Genomic DNA, 17,404 nt, shown 5'->3' with positions numbered 1-17,404 from the left:
AATAAAATAAAAATTTACCATAAGTGAAGTTTAAAAGACTGTTCATACAATGAAGGAAGACTTGAAATGTATTAAGCCAACAAAGAATTAGCATCCCAAACATAAAGAACCCTAAACTCATTGACAAAAAAACAAATAGGACAATAGAAAAATGAGCAAAGGATAGAAACAGGCAATTCTCAAAAAGAGAAACCTGAATGGCCAATAAAAATATTTTGCCTGACTAGTAATCAGGGAAATGTAGATTAAAACCACAACAAGATACCTTTTCACATCAATCATTTTGCCATCAATTAAAAAGCATGGGCTGGGCGCGGTGATTCACACCTGTAATCCCAGCACTTTGGGAGGCCAAGGCTGGTGGATCACCTGAGGTCAGGAGTTCCAGACCAGCCACCATGATGAAACCCTGTCTCTACAAAAATACAAAAATTAGCCAGGTGCAGCGGTGGGCACCTGTAATCCCAGCTACTCGGGAGGCCAAGACAGGAGAATCACTTGAACCCAGGAGGCAAAGTTTGCAGTGAACTGAGATTGCACCACTGCACTCCAGCCTGGGTGACATGACAGCAACATTCCATCTCCGAAAAAAAAAGGATAAATATAAAAGCATTGCTGAATGGAAAAACAATCAAGTTGAAAAGGATATATAATCTATAATACCTGTTATTTTGAATTTTTAAGCACACAAAATAATAGTCTGTGTTCTGTAGAGATACGTATCTATGTAGAAAAAGTACAAAAGCATGCATGAGAATTTACACACCAATTTCAGGCACCTCCGGAGAGAGAGGGTAAAGGAAGGGATAAAGTATCTATAAATCTTATTTCATATAAAAGACAGAGAGAAATGGGTCTGTCTAAAGCAAACATGGCAAAATGTTGACCCCTGATCATCTTAATGGTTGACACATGGGTTATGCTTTTCCTGCACTTTAAAATTTTTGAAAGTGTTCACAGTCAAAAAAATTAAAATTAAACTAAAAATAGAACCCTTTAAAAAAGTATTTTCCTCAGCAGAACAGAGCCTGTATCCTAGGATTTGAGTCATATAAAGTGAATATCAACAGATTAAGGTATTAGAGAAAACAGGGGGAGACAACAATGAATTAAGTATGAACAAAAGATCTGAGGAATGAGACAAGCTATAAAGGTAATCACTGCCTATTTTTGAAAGAAGGGAAATAAACAGCAAGAGTGGAGGATGAGCAAGGGCCTGATGACAGTTCTGAGCATTTGAGTGGCCTATCTGATGGGGACGCATCAGTGTCTCTGTGTCGTTTGTTATAGTGCAATAGAGGGCACGTCAGAAAGAAGAGCTTTGCCCATTGAATTTGGACACCTTCTCACCCCATTTCCTCTCCTTTGTAGACTAGAAAGAGGAATCTGTGCCAGACGATGTTAGCTCATGAGCATCCTGGCTACTGTCTCTCACCTTTCATAATTACATGCTCTCCTTGAATCCAAGTCCTTTAACTTTATTTGCTCATGGTGCCAGCCCCCTTGTTTTTTGTTTTTTGTTTTTTGTTTTGTCAATTTTTAGTAGAGATGGAGTCTCACTATGCTGCCCAGGCTGGTCTCAAACTCCTGGACTCAAGCGCTCTGCCCGCCTCAGCCTCCCAAAGTGCTGGGATTGCAGGCATGAGTTGGGGATTTGAGTGATAGAAAATTGGCTGAGTTTCAGATCTGCTGCAATGGAGATGATTGTCATGATTGTAGGTAGCAAGATAGCTGCTATTATAAATGTTCATTGACCTCGAGCAACTGTACAGCCACACTTTTATTTTCTGTGATTGCCACTTATACTATATCTTATACTTCTCAAAGCTTCAATGCTTCCATTTAAGTTATCTCAATTGATCATGAAATAGGTGGAGCAGGTATTATTCTCATTTTACAGATAAGGAAATAACCCCAAAGAGATTAAGTGACTTGGCCAAGGTTATGGGGAAGAGCTGTCATTTTTTTTCCTGTTATCTGGGTTTAAAATATTGGAATCACCTTGGACTCATCTCTCTCTTTTTCTATTGCTGTATCCAGTAAAGCACCAAGTCCTACAGGTTGTTTCTACAAAGTGTCTGTTTCCATTTCTTCCTCTATACTTCCTGTCAAGCAGGAAGTTCCCACCATCCGGGTTTGAGACTTCATCATTCCTTGCCTGAATTACAACTGATGAGCAGAACTTGCAGATGCTATGCTTTCCTCATTCCAGTCCAGCCTGTATTCTCCTTCTAGACTGAACGTCCTTAAATGTCGCTTTCACTATGCTGAAAAATCTTCATGATTCCCTTTCCTTTTACATTTAATTGAAACTCCTCAACCAGGATTTCAAAGCGTTCCTTAATCTGAATTCACCTTTTCCAGTCACCTACTCAAAACAGGTCTTTGGAAATAAAAATGGCTAATACACACATGAAAAAATGTTCAAAGAAATACAAATTAAAACAATCATTTTTATCTATCAAATCAGCAAGGTTTTGTGTTTTTTATTTTTTAGACGATACTGCTCATTCTCCACTCTTGCTATTTATTTCCCTTCTTATGAAAATACACGTTATTACCCTTATAATTTGTCTCCATCCCTCAGATCTTTTGTTCATACTTAATTCTTTGTTGTCTCCGCTGGTTTCTCTACTACCTTAATCTGTTGATACTCACTTTGTAATTTCCCAAAACTAGAATTTGTAGGCAAGGATTTCTTTTGTTTGACAGTGTATCACCAGTATCTAGAATAGTGTCTAGGATGTAGTAGGAGCTAAAAAAATATGTTATATAAATGAACAAACTGTATTTTCAGAAAGTACACTTTAGAAAGACTAAAGAAACAACATTTGGGAGGTGAGATTGTAGGTGTTTGGAGTTTGTGCGTTTTTTACATTTCTTTCTTTTTTTTTTTTTTTTTTGAGATGGAGACTCGCTCTGTCACCCAGGCTGGAGTGCAGTGGCACCATCTCAGCTCACTGTAAGCTCCACCTCCCGGGTTCAAGCGATTCTTCTGCCTCAGCCGTCTGAGTAGCTGGGACTACAGGTGCGAGCCACCGTGCCCAGCTAATTTTTGTATTTTTAGTAGAGATGGGGTGTCACCATATTGGCCAGGCTGGTCTCAAACTCCTAGACCTCATGATCCACCCACCTCAGCCTCCCAAAGTGCTGGGATTACAGACATGAGCCACTGCGCTCAACCGTTTACATTTCTTTAATTGGCAAATAATAATAATTACATATATGGATGGGGTACCGTGCGATGTTTTAATATTAATACATGTATACAATGGTAAAGATCAAATAAGCCTGATTAGCATACTCATCACCTCAAATATCATTTCTCTGTGGTGGGAACACTTCAAATCCTCCCTTTGAGCTATTTTGAAGTGCGCATTATTTTTAACTGTTGTCACTTTGCTGTGTAATAGAATGCCAGAACATATTCCTCTTATCTAACTGTAACTTTGTACCCAGTGACCAATATCTTCTCTTTCTGTATCCAAGTCTCCCCACCCCAGCCTCTGGTAGCCATCACTCTACTCTTAACATCTATGAGTTCAACTTTTTTAGATGCCACATCTAAGTGAAATCATGCCGCATTTGTCTCTCAGTGCCTGGCTTATTTCGCTCAACATACTGACCTCTAGGTTCATCCATATTGTCATAAATGACAGAATTTCCTGTTATTTTTTAAGGCTGTGGTATTCCATTGTGTATATACATTGAATTTTAAAAATCTGTTCATCCATTGATGGACACATAGGTTGCCTCCATATCTTGGTTCTTGTGAATAATGCTGCAATAAACATGGGAATGCAGACATCTCTTCAGCATACTGATTTCAATTTCTTTGGATAGATAACCAGTAGTGAGATTGCTAGATCATATAGCAGTTTTCTTTTTAGTTGTTTGAGAGGCTCCATATGGTTTTCCAAAATGGCCGTACTAATTTATAATGCCACCAACTATGTATAAGGGTTCCCTTCTCTCTACATCCTTGTCAACACTCGTGATCTTTAATCTTTTTGATAATAGCTAATCTCATAGGTGTGAGGTGCTATCTCATTTGGTTTTTTCTTTTTTTTTTTTTTGAGACAAAGTCTCACTCTGTCACCTAGGCCAGAGTGCAGTGGCACGATCTTGGCTCACTGCAACCTCTGCCTCCCAAGTTCAAGTGATTCTCCTGCTGCAGCCCCCTGAGTAGTTGGGATTACAGGCATGCACCACCACACCCCGCTAATTTTTGTATTTTTGGTAGAGATTGGGTTTCATCATGTTGGCCAGGCTGGTCTTGAACTCCTGACCTCAGCTGATCCACCCACCTCGGCCTCCCAAAGTGCTGGGATTACACACATGAGCCACTGCACCTGGCCTCATTTGGTTTTGATTTACATTTCTGTGATTAGAGGTGGTATTTTTTTTCATATATCTACTGGCCATCTGTCTTCTTTTGAAAAATGTCTATTCAATTTCTTTGCCCATTTTTAAATAGGATTATTGGTTTTCCTGTTATTGAGTAATTTGAGTTCCTTGTATATTTTAGATATTGGCTCCTTATCTGATGTATGATTTCTAAATATTTTTCCCAATCTGCTGGTTGTCTCTTCACTCTATTAATTGTGTCTTTTGCTGTGCAAAAGCTTTTTAGTTTAATGCAATCCCATTTGCCTATTTTTGCTTTCGTTGCCTGTGCTTTTGGGGTCATATCCAAGAAATCTCTTCCCAGACCAATGTCGTGGAGTTTTTCCCCCAAATTTTCTTCTAGTAATTTTATAGTTTCAGCTCTTATATTTAAGTTTTTAATCCATATTGAGTTCATTTTTATATAAGGGATAAGAGAAGGGTCCATTTTCATTTTTCTGTGTGTAGATAGCCAGTTTCCCAACACCATTTATTAAGGAAACTATCCTTTCCCCATTGCGTGTTCTTGGCACCTTGTCAAAAATCAATTGACCATAGATGTTTGGGTTGATTTCTGGGCCCTCGCTTATTCCATTGGTTGATGAATCTGTTTTTATAACAGTACCATGCTGTTTTGATCATCATAGCTTCGTAATATTACATTGTCTTTTTTTATGCTTTCAAATGTTTCTCAAGTTTTCTATATTAAGTACATCTTTCATAATCAGGAGAAATACACAAACTATTTAAACTAACGAAATACAGCCTATAGTCTGGCCAGGCCTGTTTTATCACTATCCTGGAACAAGTACTCAATCCCGTTTATTTCTACATCATGCCATTTCCCATGCTTTCCTTTCTCACTTCACCTCTGACAATCTTTCAAACCTCAACTCGAGGCCCACCTCTTCTATGCAGCCTTCCCCAAGTGCACCCTTCCTTACTGATCTCCTTCCCTGTGCCAGACTTTCCACTTAATTAGCTATACTGTGCTACATTCACTCATTCTCATTCATTAAACATTTTCTATTTGCTGGCTTGTATGTGTGAGTGTATGTGTTGAGCATGTGAGGGAGAGAGAGAATGTATATGTGTGTGTTTGGTATGAATTAATTTTTCCTTCTCAATAGATACCATGTCTTAGCCTGACCACATCTTAGCCTGCTGTTTGTTTTGTAACACGAACTGATGGCAGAGTAAATGCTCAACACACACTTGGTGATAGTACACGGTATTGAAGCTTCAAGGTCTTGAAGCCTTTCAGGGGTCTGAAAATTCTTGGGGCTCCTTCCACTACACAATGCTCTGTGGTAACCCTTAAGCTGACATTTACTGAGCACTTACTAGGTGCCATGGGCTTGCCATTTATTTTTTCATTTATAGAGTAAGAATTACTTTCATTTTTATCTTAAGATTAAGGAAACTGAAACTTAGAAAGATCAAGTAACTTGCTTAAGTGACAAAGCTTGAGGCGCTAAGGCATGGATTAAAACAGCCCAGGCAAGCTCGTTATCACTAGGCTATATTGACTCACCAGGCTTTATGACAAATGAAATATTATTTCCTTTGACCCATATGCCACAAATGTGCTTTCAGTCAAACTGCATGCTCTTGGTGAAGTTACTTAACCTCACAGAATCTCAAGTTTCCTCGTTTGTAAGAGGAAGACATTATTAGCTGACAGACTGGTTGTAAATGTCAAGGTATGAAAGTGTGTCACATAGTGCTGAGCACATAGAGGGCGTTGAGTCAATGATAGTTGTTATTATTAGATATGCTGCCTTCTTGATATCTGCAACTTTCAAGCTGGGCATGGCAGCTGCCTCGCGTTTCTTTCTACAGGGTGGGTGGATCTGCATCTCCGAAGCTGAGGATGACAGCTCTGCTGGGTGGTGAAGGTGCTCTTAGAAAGCTTGTAAAAAAAAAAAAAAAAAAAAAAAAAAGAAGAAGAAGAAGGAAAGAAAAGCAAAAGAAAGCCTGGACCCAGAGAAAACAAATAATCAACCCTGCCCCAGGTTCACTAGAGCTCGGATTTCCTTGTCTGAATGCATAATGATAGGAAGAAGGCTGTGTTACAGAAGTAGCTGTTTTTTGTTTGTCATCCAGGCCCACTAATCTAAACATCTCACACTCCTCAGGAATTATTTTAGGACCAGGAAGCAGCACGCTGTTTATTGAAAGAGTCACAGAAGAGGATGAAGGTGTCTATCACTGCAAAGCCACCAACCAGAAGGGCTCCGTGGAAAGTTCAGCATACCTCACTGTTCAAGGTAAACAGCTGCTTAAGAAAGCAACAAGAAATTGGTCAGACATCTATTTCCCTGTTTGTTTAACTTTCCACCTCCCAGTCTGCTGCTGCCCGCTCCAGTCTGTTCCTTTCCCTGACCTCCTTCTCCCCTCTCCCTGCCACTCCGGGAAGGGACTGTCTCGTTCTGTCTGGTAAAGCAGAAGGTGAAAACACTGGCTGGCCATCCTTGAGAGCCCAAAATGTGAACACAGTGTCTGTGGGAGAAGTCGTTCCCAGAAGAAAGGAAACCCAGTTCTGACCGTGTGATGATGCCCTGCCACAGAGAGTGGCCAGAGTAGTCCACACCTGTGAGAGAGATGTCCAAGAAGGAAGAAAAGGGAGGGGGGTAGGTGAGGAGGGGGAACTCGCACACTTAAAATTGTTCATTTGTTTTCCTTTTCTAATTCCCAGGAGTTAGACATATTCTGCTATTCCAAATGCTTTAATAAGCTGGCTTTTAAAATGAAGTGCGCTGTAATATTTTATCAGAGAGAAGCAACACGTAATCAACAGACCACATTTAAGAAAAATATTCCAAGTGCTTCCTCTTTATAGGTCTCAGACAGTTTGCTCAGCAGCAAAATACAAAGAGGCCTAATCCTACCCTGGCTATGGCCATGTGGCTTACATTTGGAAAACAGTTTCAACCTCAATTTCAATTCCCTAATGCTAAGAATCATCCAAAACATAAAATTTACAACATCATAAAATATCAGACTGGCACCTCTTAGATGTAAATATCTATGGCATATTGAGGTTTGACGTGAAAAGATGGAATTTGTTCAGTAGCCTATTTCCAAATGCTAACCAGTCAACTTCAGAATATGCAAGTATTTTGCCGGGAGGAACTAGGAAGAAGGCAATGTAATTCAGTTCTTTTCCCCCTGAAACTTACATTGCTTAAATATTTTAACTCTGAGAATTCAAACCCCTTTAAAACAGAACATCATCTCTATTCTTTTACCAGATGATTTAAAGAGCCCCCTGAAAGTCTGAAACTGCTCTGGTAAACTTCCAGAAAAACTGAGAGGGTAGCATTCCCCAAATACCTTTACTAAAGGTTTTGTCTCCCAAATAATCCTTGTTCTAAAATATTATGTTCACTTTTCTGTTCGCTCATACAGAGACAGTTTATTAGCATCTGTTTAACACCTTCTTCCCCAGATGGCTGCTAATCTTTCTTTTAACAGGCACCCCAGACATCCAGCCCTCAGGAATGGCCGTGTCGGGCCAGGGAACACAGAGAGCAAGGAGACCTCACTAATCCTCAGAGCAAATGTCATTTCCCCCATATCCTCCCAACAACCCCGTGAGATACACAGAGCAGTGATAAACCTCCAGAGAGGTCTGAACTGACTCACCTAACTCATACAGTCTAGTCGTGGCAGACTGGAGGAGAAAACTGAACTTTTCTCAGACTCCCCTCCCCTCACCCCATGACTGCCTTCCCCTGTGCCCACCCCTCCATCAGGGAATATGGGGCAGCAATGGCTGGACTCTGATGGCCTGGGAGGAGCGTGGGTGTGAAGCAGTGACGTTTTTGCGTGTTTGTAGTTCTCCCCAAAGTCTTGACTTCCTTCCCTTTTCTGCCAGGTTAATCTGGGTTTCTCAGAAGCCAGTGTGCTTAAAATTGTGCATTTACGACATCTGTGAGTTTCTTCTGCCTACCTTCAGAACCACCACCCTTCTGTTCGCCAGCAGTCTGCTCTGCAGGAGGCCTGCTGTTATTCTTTCACTGCTCCAGGCCAGATCAGCAGCACCAGGGGGCCTTCCAGATTGGATTAGAGTCAGTCTTTTGGCCATTGGTGAGCCCGACTTGCTACATAATGCCAAGCATGGCCTCTGTTTGTGATGTTAGTGCATCCTGGAATGTCTTTTGTACAGGCTCCATTCCCTATTCCAGCCAAATCCTTCTTGTGCTCTCAGGCCAGCTGAAATGCTTTCTGCCCTGGAATATCCTCCAGGATGAACAGCTGAGGCAGATACTCATTCTCTGCTCTCTCATTCCCCGCTTCTGGAATCATTAGTCAGTACTTATTTTATTCTGCCTTTTATTATTATTTTGGCGTTGATATGCTTCTCTTCCCTACCGAATTATAAACTTTGAGACAGTACTGTCTGACATATCTTTGTATCCCATACACATGCCCAGCACTTAGCACGAAACATTTATTTAGTACCTTTATGTGCAGGCACTGTGCTGGACATGTGACATACATACTGAATCCTATTAACCTTGTAAGAATCTAAAGCAGTCAATAGTAGTATCTTCAGTCTACAGATGGGAAGATGGAAGCTCAAAGAAGTTAAATAACTTGCCCAAAGTTGCACAAAGACTACGTGGTGAGGCTGAAACGTGAGTCCACGTAAACCTCAGAATATTTTCACCGTTGCTCCGCTCTTCTCATTCCTGAGGTGCCTGAGGAAGTTGTCTGCAAGGACTTAGGATAAAATTGAGCAAAAGCACTGTTCTAGTGATCCTGTTATTTTTATTTTCTCCATTTCTCTTATGTTTACATGCCTCTAGACTTCCTACACTGATTCCTTTTCCCATTAATGTTATGCTTCTCTGAAAAGTCAGATGTTAAGAATACTGCATTACTGATAATTTCGTTGTTTTTTTTTTTTTTGTATTTTTTTTTTTTTTAGTAGAGACAGGGTTTCACCGTGTTAGCCAGGATGGTCTCCATCTCCTGACCTCGTGATCCGCCCATCTCGGCCTCCCAAAGTGCTGGGATTACAGGCTTGAGCCACCGCGCCCGGCCCTACTGATAGTTTCTAAACCTTTCTGTTAGCCATATCATTTACTCTTGTGAAAAGTGGAGGTAATTTTCCCTTGAATTGCCCATATTGGTTGCCACATATATATAATATATGGCATACATAATGGAATATGTAAACATATATTCCATTCTTTTGTTCATTATTGCCCCCAACTGCCATGATTTTGAACTCTGTGTCTGCTTTTTATAGTTTTTTGGCCTTCTCCTTTGCTCTCTTTTGTTAGAGTGATGGCTATATCCAACATTTTTTGCTTAAAAATTGTAGTTAGCTGAAAACATAGACTATGTGATTGGCACTCACCCAGCCACACCTGAAATATTGTGCCCATTTATAAAAGAAACAAATAAGTCGAGCTATATCCTGGATAGGAATAGGATAGTGCCAGAAAAGAGGATACGTAGTCCAAAAAAGAGACCACATGAGGGTAACAAGATTGTTGTCTTCAAATACTTAAGGAGCTTTCAGACAGAAGAGGCATGTAACCCATTCTTTGACACACCAGAAAAGATAACTAGAACCAAGGGAAGGGAGATGGTAGTGAAATCTCCAAGAGGCAGGTTTCAAGTCTATATAAGAATATAATTTTGCACAGGAAGAAATTTTGAATGTTAATAGTATGTGGACCTTAGAAAAGCTTGCATGTATGAGTCCGATGCAGTATCTTGCATGGAAATAGTTTGGGTTCACTGGATTAAAATTTGATCCTGGGATGCTGTTCACAACAGCTGAATACGGTACCTGCTCAGTAATTTTATAATTGAAATGGGACTCTTCTTCTAGAGTCATTGTTCTTACCACCCTGGTAGCTATGAAACATTCCCTAGATTCAGACTTTATTTCCTGTTAGATGCATATGGACCCTCACACTGACCTATCTTGTCAAATTGAGTTTAGGAAATGAAACCAAGCGAACAAGTTGTGTCTGTGGCTATGTTTAACAGATTTAAAGAGGTTGGTGAATTAGCCAGGAAGGAAACTGTCTGCTCTTTTTATTTCCTTTGAGAAAGGATTCTTATACCCACAGATAAAACAATGTGTTATTTTTGTATCTGTAAAGGATGAATGAACTGTGGAGTCAAAGTACCTTCTTTAAATAATCACAGGTCTTGTTTGGTTTGGACCTAGCGCCAGCACGAGGACACATGAAGCTCTCAAAGGGGAAATTCCATATCAAAACCGACAATAGAAGTGTTAGTAACCAAAATCATTTCTGAAATTAACATAGCGCTCAATAGCCCTGGAACTCAATGGGGCTGTTAAAATTTCATCCAAGGACTTAAGCTATGCTTTATTATTGCAAATAACCACAATATATACAAGAGCATTCTTTTTTTATTTTTTATTGTTATTTTATTTTATTTGAGACACAGTCTTGCTTTGTCAGCCAGGCTGGAGTGCAGTGGCATGATCTCGGCTCATTGCAACCTCTGCCTCCCAAGCTCAAGCAATTCTTCTGCGTCAGCCTCCCGAGTAGCTGGGATTACAGGCGTGTGCCACCATGCCTGGCTAATTTTTGTATTTTTAGTAGAGACAGGGTTTCACTATGTTGGCCAGGCTGGTCTCGAACTCCTGACCTCAGGTAATCCACCCGCCTCAGCCTCCCAAACTGCTGGGATTACAGACGTGAGCCATCGCGCCCAGCCAAGAATATTCTTATATCAGATTTAGGCCTTACTATATTTCAGTATCATTTATAAGTACATAGGAGAAGACAACTTGAAGAAGAACAACTATCATTTTAAGCGTTTTTTGAAGATGATTGATGGATACAAAAATCACAAAAGCACAAAAGGACTATGTCAGCGTCCTGCAGTCTAAATGCTGGTCATGGCATTAGAGGCTGATTTACAAACGATTGTATGTTGTCACTTGTTTGAGAAAGGACTCATCCAGTAGAAAGTAGACACTATGTTCCCTAATAAATTAAATCCCAAAAGTCAAGAATAGAAAAAACTGAAAATAATATGGCCGTGGGTCTTCGGTCACTCCTTTGTATTGTCCTTGGCCAGCTATCAGTTTTCAGTTCTCCATTTTGACCTTCCTCTGATCCCTGACTGACCTCCTTCCATATTAGCTCCTCTCTTCCTGAATCCTGCCCCCAAATTCACTCCTATGACTATCCTGGCACTGAGAAAGGATGTGATAAACTAATTCGCATGACTATGTTGGGGATTGATGTTACGCCTCTCATGGGTGTTGGCTATTTAGAAGGGTTTCCTGAGGAGAGAGCAGTGCTCAAAACAGAGATGAACCAGCTGGCAATAATGCCAATAGGAGGGCTGAGGGGCAGCGATACACATGCCTTCATACTTCACATCTAACCAGTGACATAAAGCTAGCGTTGATCAAGAAGAATTTAAAAAAAAATGGTGATGGAATTCAGTTAGGCTGATTTGAGGTCTATGTAGAGAGTTCTTGAGGCAAAATCATTCAAACTCAAAAGATATTCATCTTAATTCCTTCTGTAGAAACTAGACTGGCATAAAACTGCGTCGGGTATTATAGAAGTGGGTATTAGGCCTAGGGAACTTGGTGCTGGGCTCTTCGAGGGCCTGGGACCATATAATTAATATCTTGCACTTATAGAACATGAGGTGCACTATTTTATGCACATCCATAATCCTACTTAAGTTTTGCAATAATCCTACAGGCACAAGGAAGTACAGTTAGTTAAAAGTGAGAATCTAGGCACAAAAAGGTTAAGTGACTTGTCCAGAGTTACACAGCTAGGAAATGGCAGAGCTGAGAATTGGAACCATGTTCAACCATCCTGCTCTATTGCATCTCAACTCTAAGGCAGTGCAGCACGGTGGTTAAAAAGACCCCCTCTGAAGCCAGATGCCTCCCTCTTCATGAGCTGCATAACCTTTGCCAAGTTCCTTACCTTCCTGGTGCTTCCAGTCTCTCGTTGTAAAATGGGCATGCTAATGATGGTATACCAGTCTTTATAGGATTGCTGTAAGGATTAACGCATTTAAAATAGCATCTGGCATATAATAAAAATTTTGTAAGTGTTACCTAACATTACCATTTGTTAATACAATATACCAAATTCCATTTCAACAAAAGTTATACTTTTCCTGGACTCAACTAGTAGGTCACTTAAAAGGTGTTCTAAGCCACAGAATTCCTGTTTGACTTAAGGATTTAACTTGTGAAAAAAGAAATGTGTTCCAGAACTAATGTCACATAACAGCAATTTAAATATCCTTACTTAAAAGTACTCTTGAAAATGTACTTGAAATTTAATGGGAATACAGCATTTCCATACATCACTGTCCTTTGGAGTAGTTCCAAATTGGTGTACATAGATTCCTAAAAAACTTCATCGACAGTAACAAAGGTCTGCAGGCGTATTTTAACATTTCAATAGGCTCTAGAGAAATCACATTTTAAGGTTACCTGGATTATGATGACTGGGTTTTAGATAGAAGGAGATGACACTGGTTGAGTGACTCGTGTTGCTTAGGGATCTTGAGAGTCAGGTCAAAGTGCATCTGAGTAATTTTCTTTTCATCCATACCTAAATCTTTATAGAGACTTCCTCTGAGTCAATGCTGGAGACTCAAAGCGAACAAGAAACATGTCCTGCTCTTGAGGTCCTAATAGGTTAATGGGCAATAAACCCACATAAGTAGTTACTCAAATTATAATAACAATAGAACCAGAGAATAACATCTAAACCAACCTGTAGGGTCAGGCAAATTTCCCAGGGAGGTGGTGGACCAGTTGTTTGCAGAAATTGATGAGTACTTAGGTCCAAATCTGATTTGTTTCAGAAAGAAAAGGCAAATTGTATTAAATAATACATGCAATGTGTTTGGATGGAAAAAAAAAAGATACCCTGCACTTGAGGTCCAAAAAGTGATATGGAAAAAAAAAAAGAAAAGGGTTGGGGTAAGGGGTGTAGATGGAGAAACAAAGAGTGTGGGAGAGGGAGAGAGGAAGGGAGGGAGGGAGAGAGAGAAGGGAAAGAAGGAAGGAGGGGAGGAAAAGGAAGGGAGGGAGGGAGGAAGGAAGGAAGGAAGGAAGGAAGGAAGGAAGGAAGGAAGGAAGGAAGGAAGGAAGGAAGGAAGGAAGTGACCTACTCAACTAGTAGGTCACTTAAAAGGTGTTCTAAGCCACAGAATGCAGGCAGGCAGGCTTCAAAATGATAGCTAACACTAGGTTTACACAATTCACGTGTGAGGAAGGGGCTGTTATCTCCACTTTGTAAGGATGAGGAAACTGGGGCACAGAGTACCTGCCCTTTCCTGATGAAACCTGTGTTCCGTCCCTAAGTGAAGGCAGGCCCTGGGCCAAGGTGCTCTGGTCTTTTGCTTGGGGTGTTTCCTTAACTCCTTGGGAAACTGGTTATATTGCATGAGCTGAGTTGGTTGGCTCTGCTGCCTACCCATTCATGCAGTCTGATGCCACACAGTGCCATACGTCAGGGCTGGTGTGATGCCGCCAGACCATGCAGCCCAGGCCGTGTGTACAGAGAGCTACTGCTGCTATCAGGAAAGCTCAGGACACTGTGCAGCTGCAGAGACTTCAGGCAAGATACACACCCCTTCAGAACTCAGACCATCCCTGGTGTGGCATCTCCCCTCCCTATTCCAAAAGGCATGGTATAAAGCCTGGGAGAGTAATTGACGTGGAATGCTCTGTGCAACCAGGTCAACTGTCTGTCATAGATACAGTTACCATACACTCTTTAAATTGGCTATATGCTTGTCAGTATCCCAAATAAAAGTAACCTTGTACTGTGTCCTGATGCTGGCCTTTCACACACATCATGCAGGAGCCATGTCCCTGAGACCCAGTGCTAACTCCTAGTTACTGTCAAATCCCACCCACATTTCCCTGGCCTCTTTCCCCTCCTGTGTGCAGCTGGGTTATCTCATGCACTTAGCTCATCAGCTGTCACCAGCAAGTTGAAGCTGGGTTTAATCAGGCCAGTGTGTGGATGTCTGACTGCTGAAAAAACACCTAAGGGTTCACTTCAGTCAGTCACCCAGCATAAGACTGTCCTAACAGTCGCTTTTCAAACAGAGATAGAGACTGAGCCATCAAATGCAATACAGCATTGATATTACAGCACATACTGTAAAATTCTAGTATTTTTCAATAAGCAGTACTGAACATTATTAATATTAAATAGATCTTTCCTTCCTGATAAATGGTCATCTTGAGGATGTTTTTTAATGGGCTGATTCCTTAAATGTGTAAGTGTTTGCACACAAACACATTTGGTCCCACTGAAACGAATTTTGCTTGAGTAAGGACTGTGGAATTAGACTTTGGGGGTCAGCTTCCTGTCCCACAGAATGCAGTGGGAAAGTTCCCACAATCAAGGGGGCCTCTCTTAGTGCATTCCATGCGGGAAGCATCTGCAGAGGTTTTATGCAGACAGTGCAATGTCTCAAGATGCTATCAGCATCTCCGACAGCCAAAGGCCACTGTGTCCTGAGAGGATCCCAATCCCAATCAAATTCCACAAAACTTATTTGCAGCATAAGCAAGAATGTGTGTGCGTGTGTGCGTGCGTGTGTGTGTGTGTGTGTACAGCAAGGCCGCATTAAACCTCACTCACTGTGGAGAAAGAAACCAAACTCATATGAACTTGAGCTTACAATCTTCCCATTGTGAGGATGTGTACTGAGAGAAAAGGTTATCATACTGAGAAATTTCTTTAAGGAAGTTATTTTCAATCAACCCCATGAGGTTCAGGAAAACTTAAGCACAGCTGACAAAGCAGCAAATAAGCCAATTCATTCATTTGACCACTATTTTCAGAATGTTGACTATATGCCAGGCACTGTTCTGAACCCCAGGGATGTAGCAGTGAACAAGAGAACCATAGCCCTACATTCTGCTGCTTCACTCAGAACTTATAACACGCTCATCAGTTCATATTTGAATACCAGACTGTGAGAGCTCCAACCATGCCCTTTCTCTTCTCACTGTATACTAGCACCTAGAACATATCTGCAACAGAAGTGGTGGTCTATATGTTTTATGGAGTAATACACAGGAACAAAGATGTGACCCTAAACTCTTTTTTTTTTTTCTTTTTTTTTGAGACGGAGTCTCGCTCTGTAGCTCAGGCTGGAGTACAGTGGCACAGTGGCATGATCTCAGCTCACTGCAACCTCCACCTCCCAGGTTCAAGCAATTCCCCTGCCTCAGCCTCCTGAGTAGCTGGAATTACAGGCGCCTGCCACCACATCCAGCTAATTTTTTGTATTTTTAGTAGAGATGGGGTTTCACCGTATTAGCCAGGATGGTCTCGATCTCTTGACCTCATGATCCGCCCACCTCGGGCTCCCAAAGTGCTGGGTTTACAGGCATGAGCCACCGCGCCTGGCCCCTAAACTCTTTAAAACCCTCATGAAACTCTTTAGAGATAGGTAAAGCAAAACATATACATATATATATATATATATTCATTCACCCAACCTGATGAGTAGGGTGAATAAGTTATGGACTCAGTCGACAGGAAGCACACATTTTGGCCGAGAAATAGCAAAAGCCAAAGCATGGAGGTTCAGAAGGGTCGGTGTATTTCAGAAACTGTAAGAACTGTGGCATGACTGAAGCAAGTGGGAGGACAGCAGGAGATGAAGCTGAAAAGAGGCAAAGTTGGGCATAAAGGATTTAAGGATTTGGACTTTTATCCTGACGGTGATAGGGAACAGACAATGGAATTTAGACAGAGGAGTAATAGGATTTTAAATTGGTGATTTGGCAAGATCACTCTGGCTGCAGAGGTGGAGGACAGACTGGAGGGAGCCATGGCCAATGAGGTAGTCCTGGTGAGAACTGATAAGGCCTTATTTTAGGCAGTCACAGCTGGGTAGGAGAGCTGATAATTTAATGATCCAAGGAAGTAGAATGGGCAGGACTTCGTGATGGGCTGGATGGAGAGAAAATATCAGTTTCCACTCCAGACTAAAAGATAACTTTGTGGCGGGGACTATGGCCAGTAGGAAGTGATTAATCTGTGCTTGTAAAGGCTGGAAGGATCAGAGAGGAGGAAGTGGCGTACTCTTGGAAACTTAGTGGTTAAGCATGTGCAGTCAGATTATCTGGGTTAAAATCACAGCTCCACCACTTGCAGGCTGTGTGACTTTGGGCAAGAGGCTTAATCTGTCTCTGTCTCAATTTCCTCATTCATACAACAGGAATAATCTAGCTTGTAGGATTTTTGTGAGTCTTTGGTGACAATCAATACATGTTGGTCCTTAGAAAAGTCCCTAGAATAGAAAGCACTAAACAAGGGCCAATGAGTTATTGCTTTTCTCAGGTTTCCAGCTTGTGTATTTGCTATGATTTGGGCAGGAAACCTTGGCTCCACCTGCCTGCAGCCTTTAGATCAAACCCATCACACAGATGCTGAGAAACCCCTGTGGTCTGGTACTGTCCTGTATCTTGTTTTATACTGCCCTATCTTTTCGCAGGTCTGGGTCTTTTGTCTTGTTTTGGTTTTGAGACGGAGTCTCACTCTATCAGCCAGGATGGAGTGCAGTGGCGCGATCTCAGCTCACTGTAACCTCTGTCTCCTGGGCTCAAAGCGATTCTCCTGCCTCAACCTGCCGAGTAGCTGGGAACTACAGGTGCGCCCCACCCCCACCACATCCGGCTAATTTTCTTTTTGTATTTTTAGTAGAGATGGGGTTTTACCATGTTGGCCAGGCTGGTTTTGAATTCCTGACCTCAGGTGATCTTGGCCTCCCGAAGTTCTGGGATTACAGGCATGCGCCATCGCACTTGGCCAGGTCTGGGTCTTTACTCATACTGTTTCCTCTGCCTATAATACCCTCCCCTGCCTTCATCTCTGTGGATTAAAATTCATTTCAAATGCCACCTCTTCAAAAGAGTATTATTAGATTACTATTAGATAGTAGTATATATTAGATTCCCTCAACCACCAAATCTTTTAAAATCTAATTTCTTTGTATTTGC

General features: G+C 41.4%; 1 protein-coding gene across 1 annotated transcript in view; it reads left to right on the top strand.

The window, feature by feature from the left end:
• FLT1 (fms related tyrosine kinase 1) overlaps positions 1-17,404 on the top strand; it is a 198,852-nt gene that overhangs the window by 134,567 nt on the left and 46,881 nt on the right. Inside the window, exon 15 of the mRNA XM_010362346.2 lies at positions 6,525-6,656. Coding sequence (XP_010360648.2) covers positions 6,525-6,656 — 132 coding nt within the window. The remainder of the gene's footprint in view (positions 1-6,524; positions 6,657-17,404) is intronic.

The sequence above is a fragment of the Rhinopithecus roxellana genome, chromosome 18 (assembly GCF_007565055.1).
Source record: "Rhinopithecus roxellana isolate Shanxi Qingling chromosome 18, ASM756505v1, whole genome shotgun sequence".
In the NCBI taxonomy this organism is placed as follows: Eukaryota; Metazoa; Chordata; class Mammalia; order Primates; family Cercopithecidae; genus Rhinopithecus; species Rhinopithecus roxellana.
The sequence above is the reverse complement of the archived record's forward strand: the minus strand, read 5'-3'. Positions and strand labels throughout refer to the sequence as shown.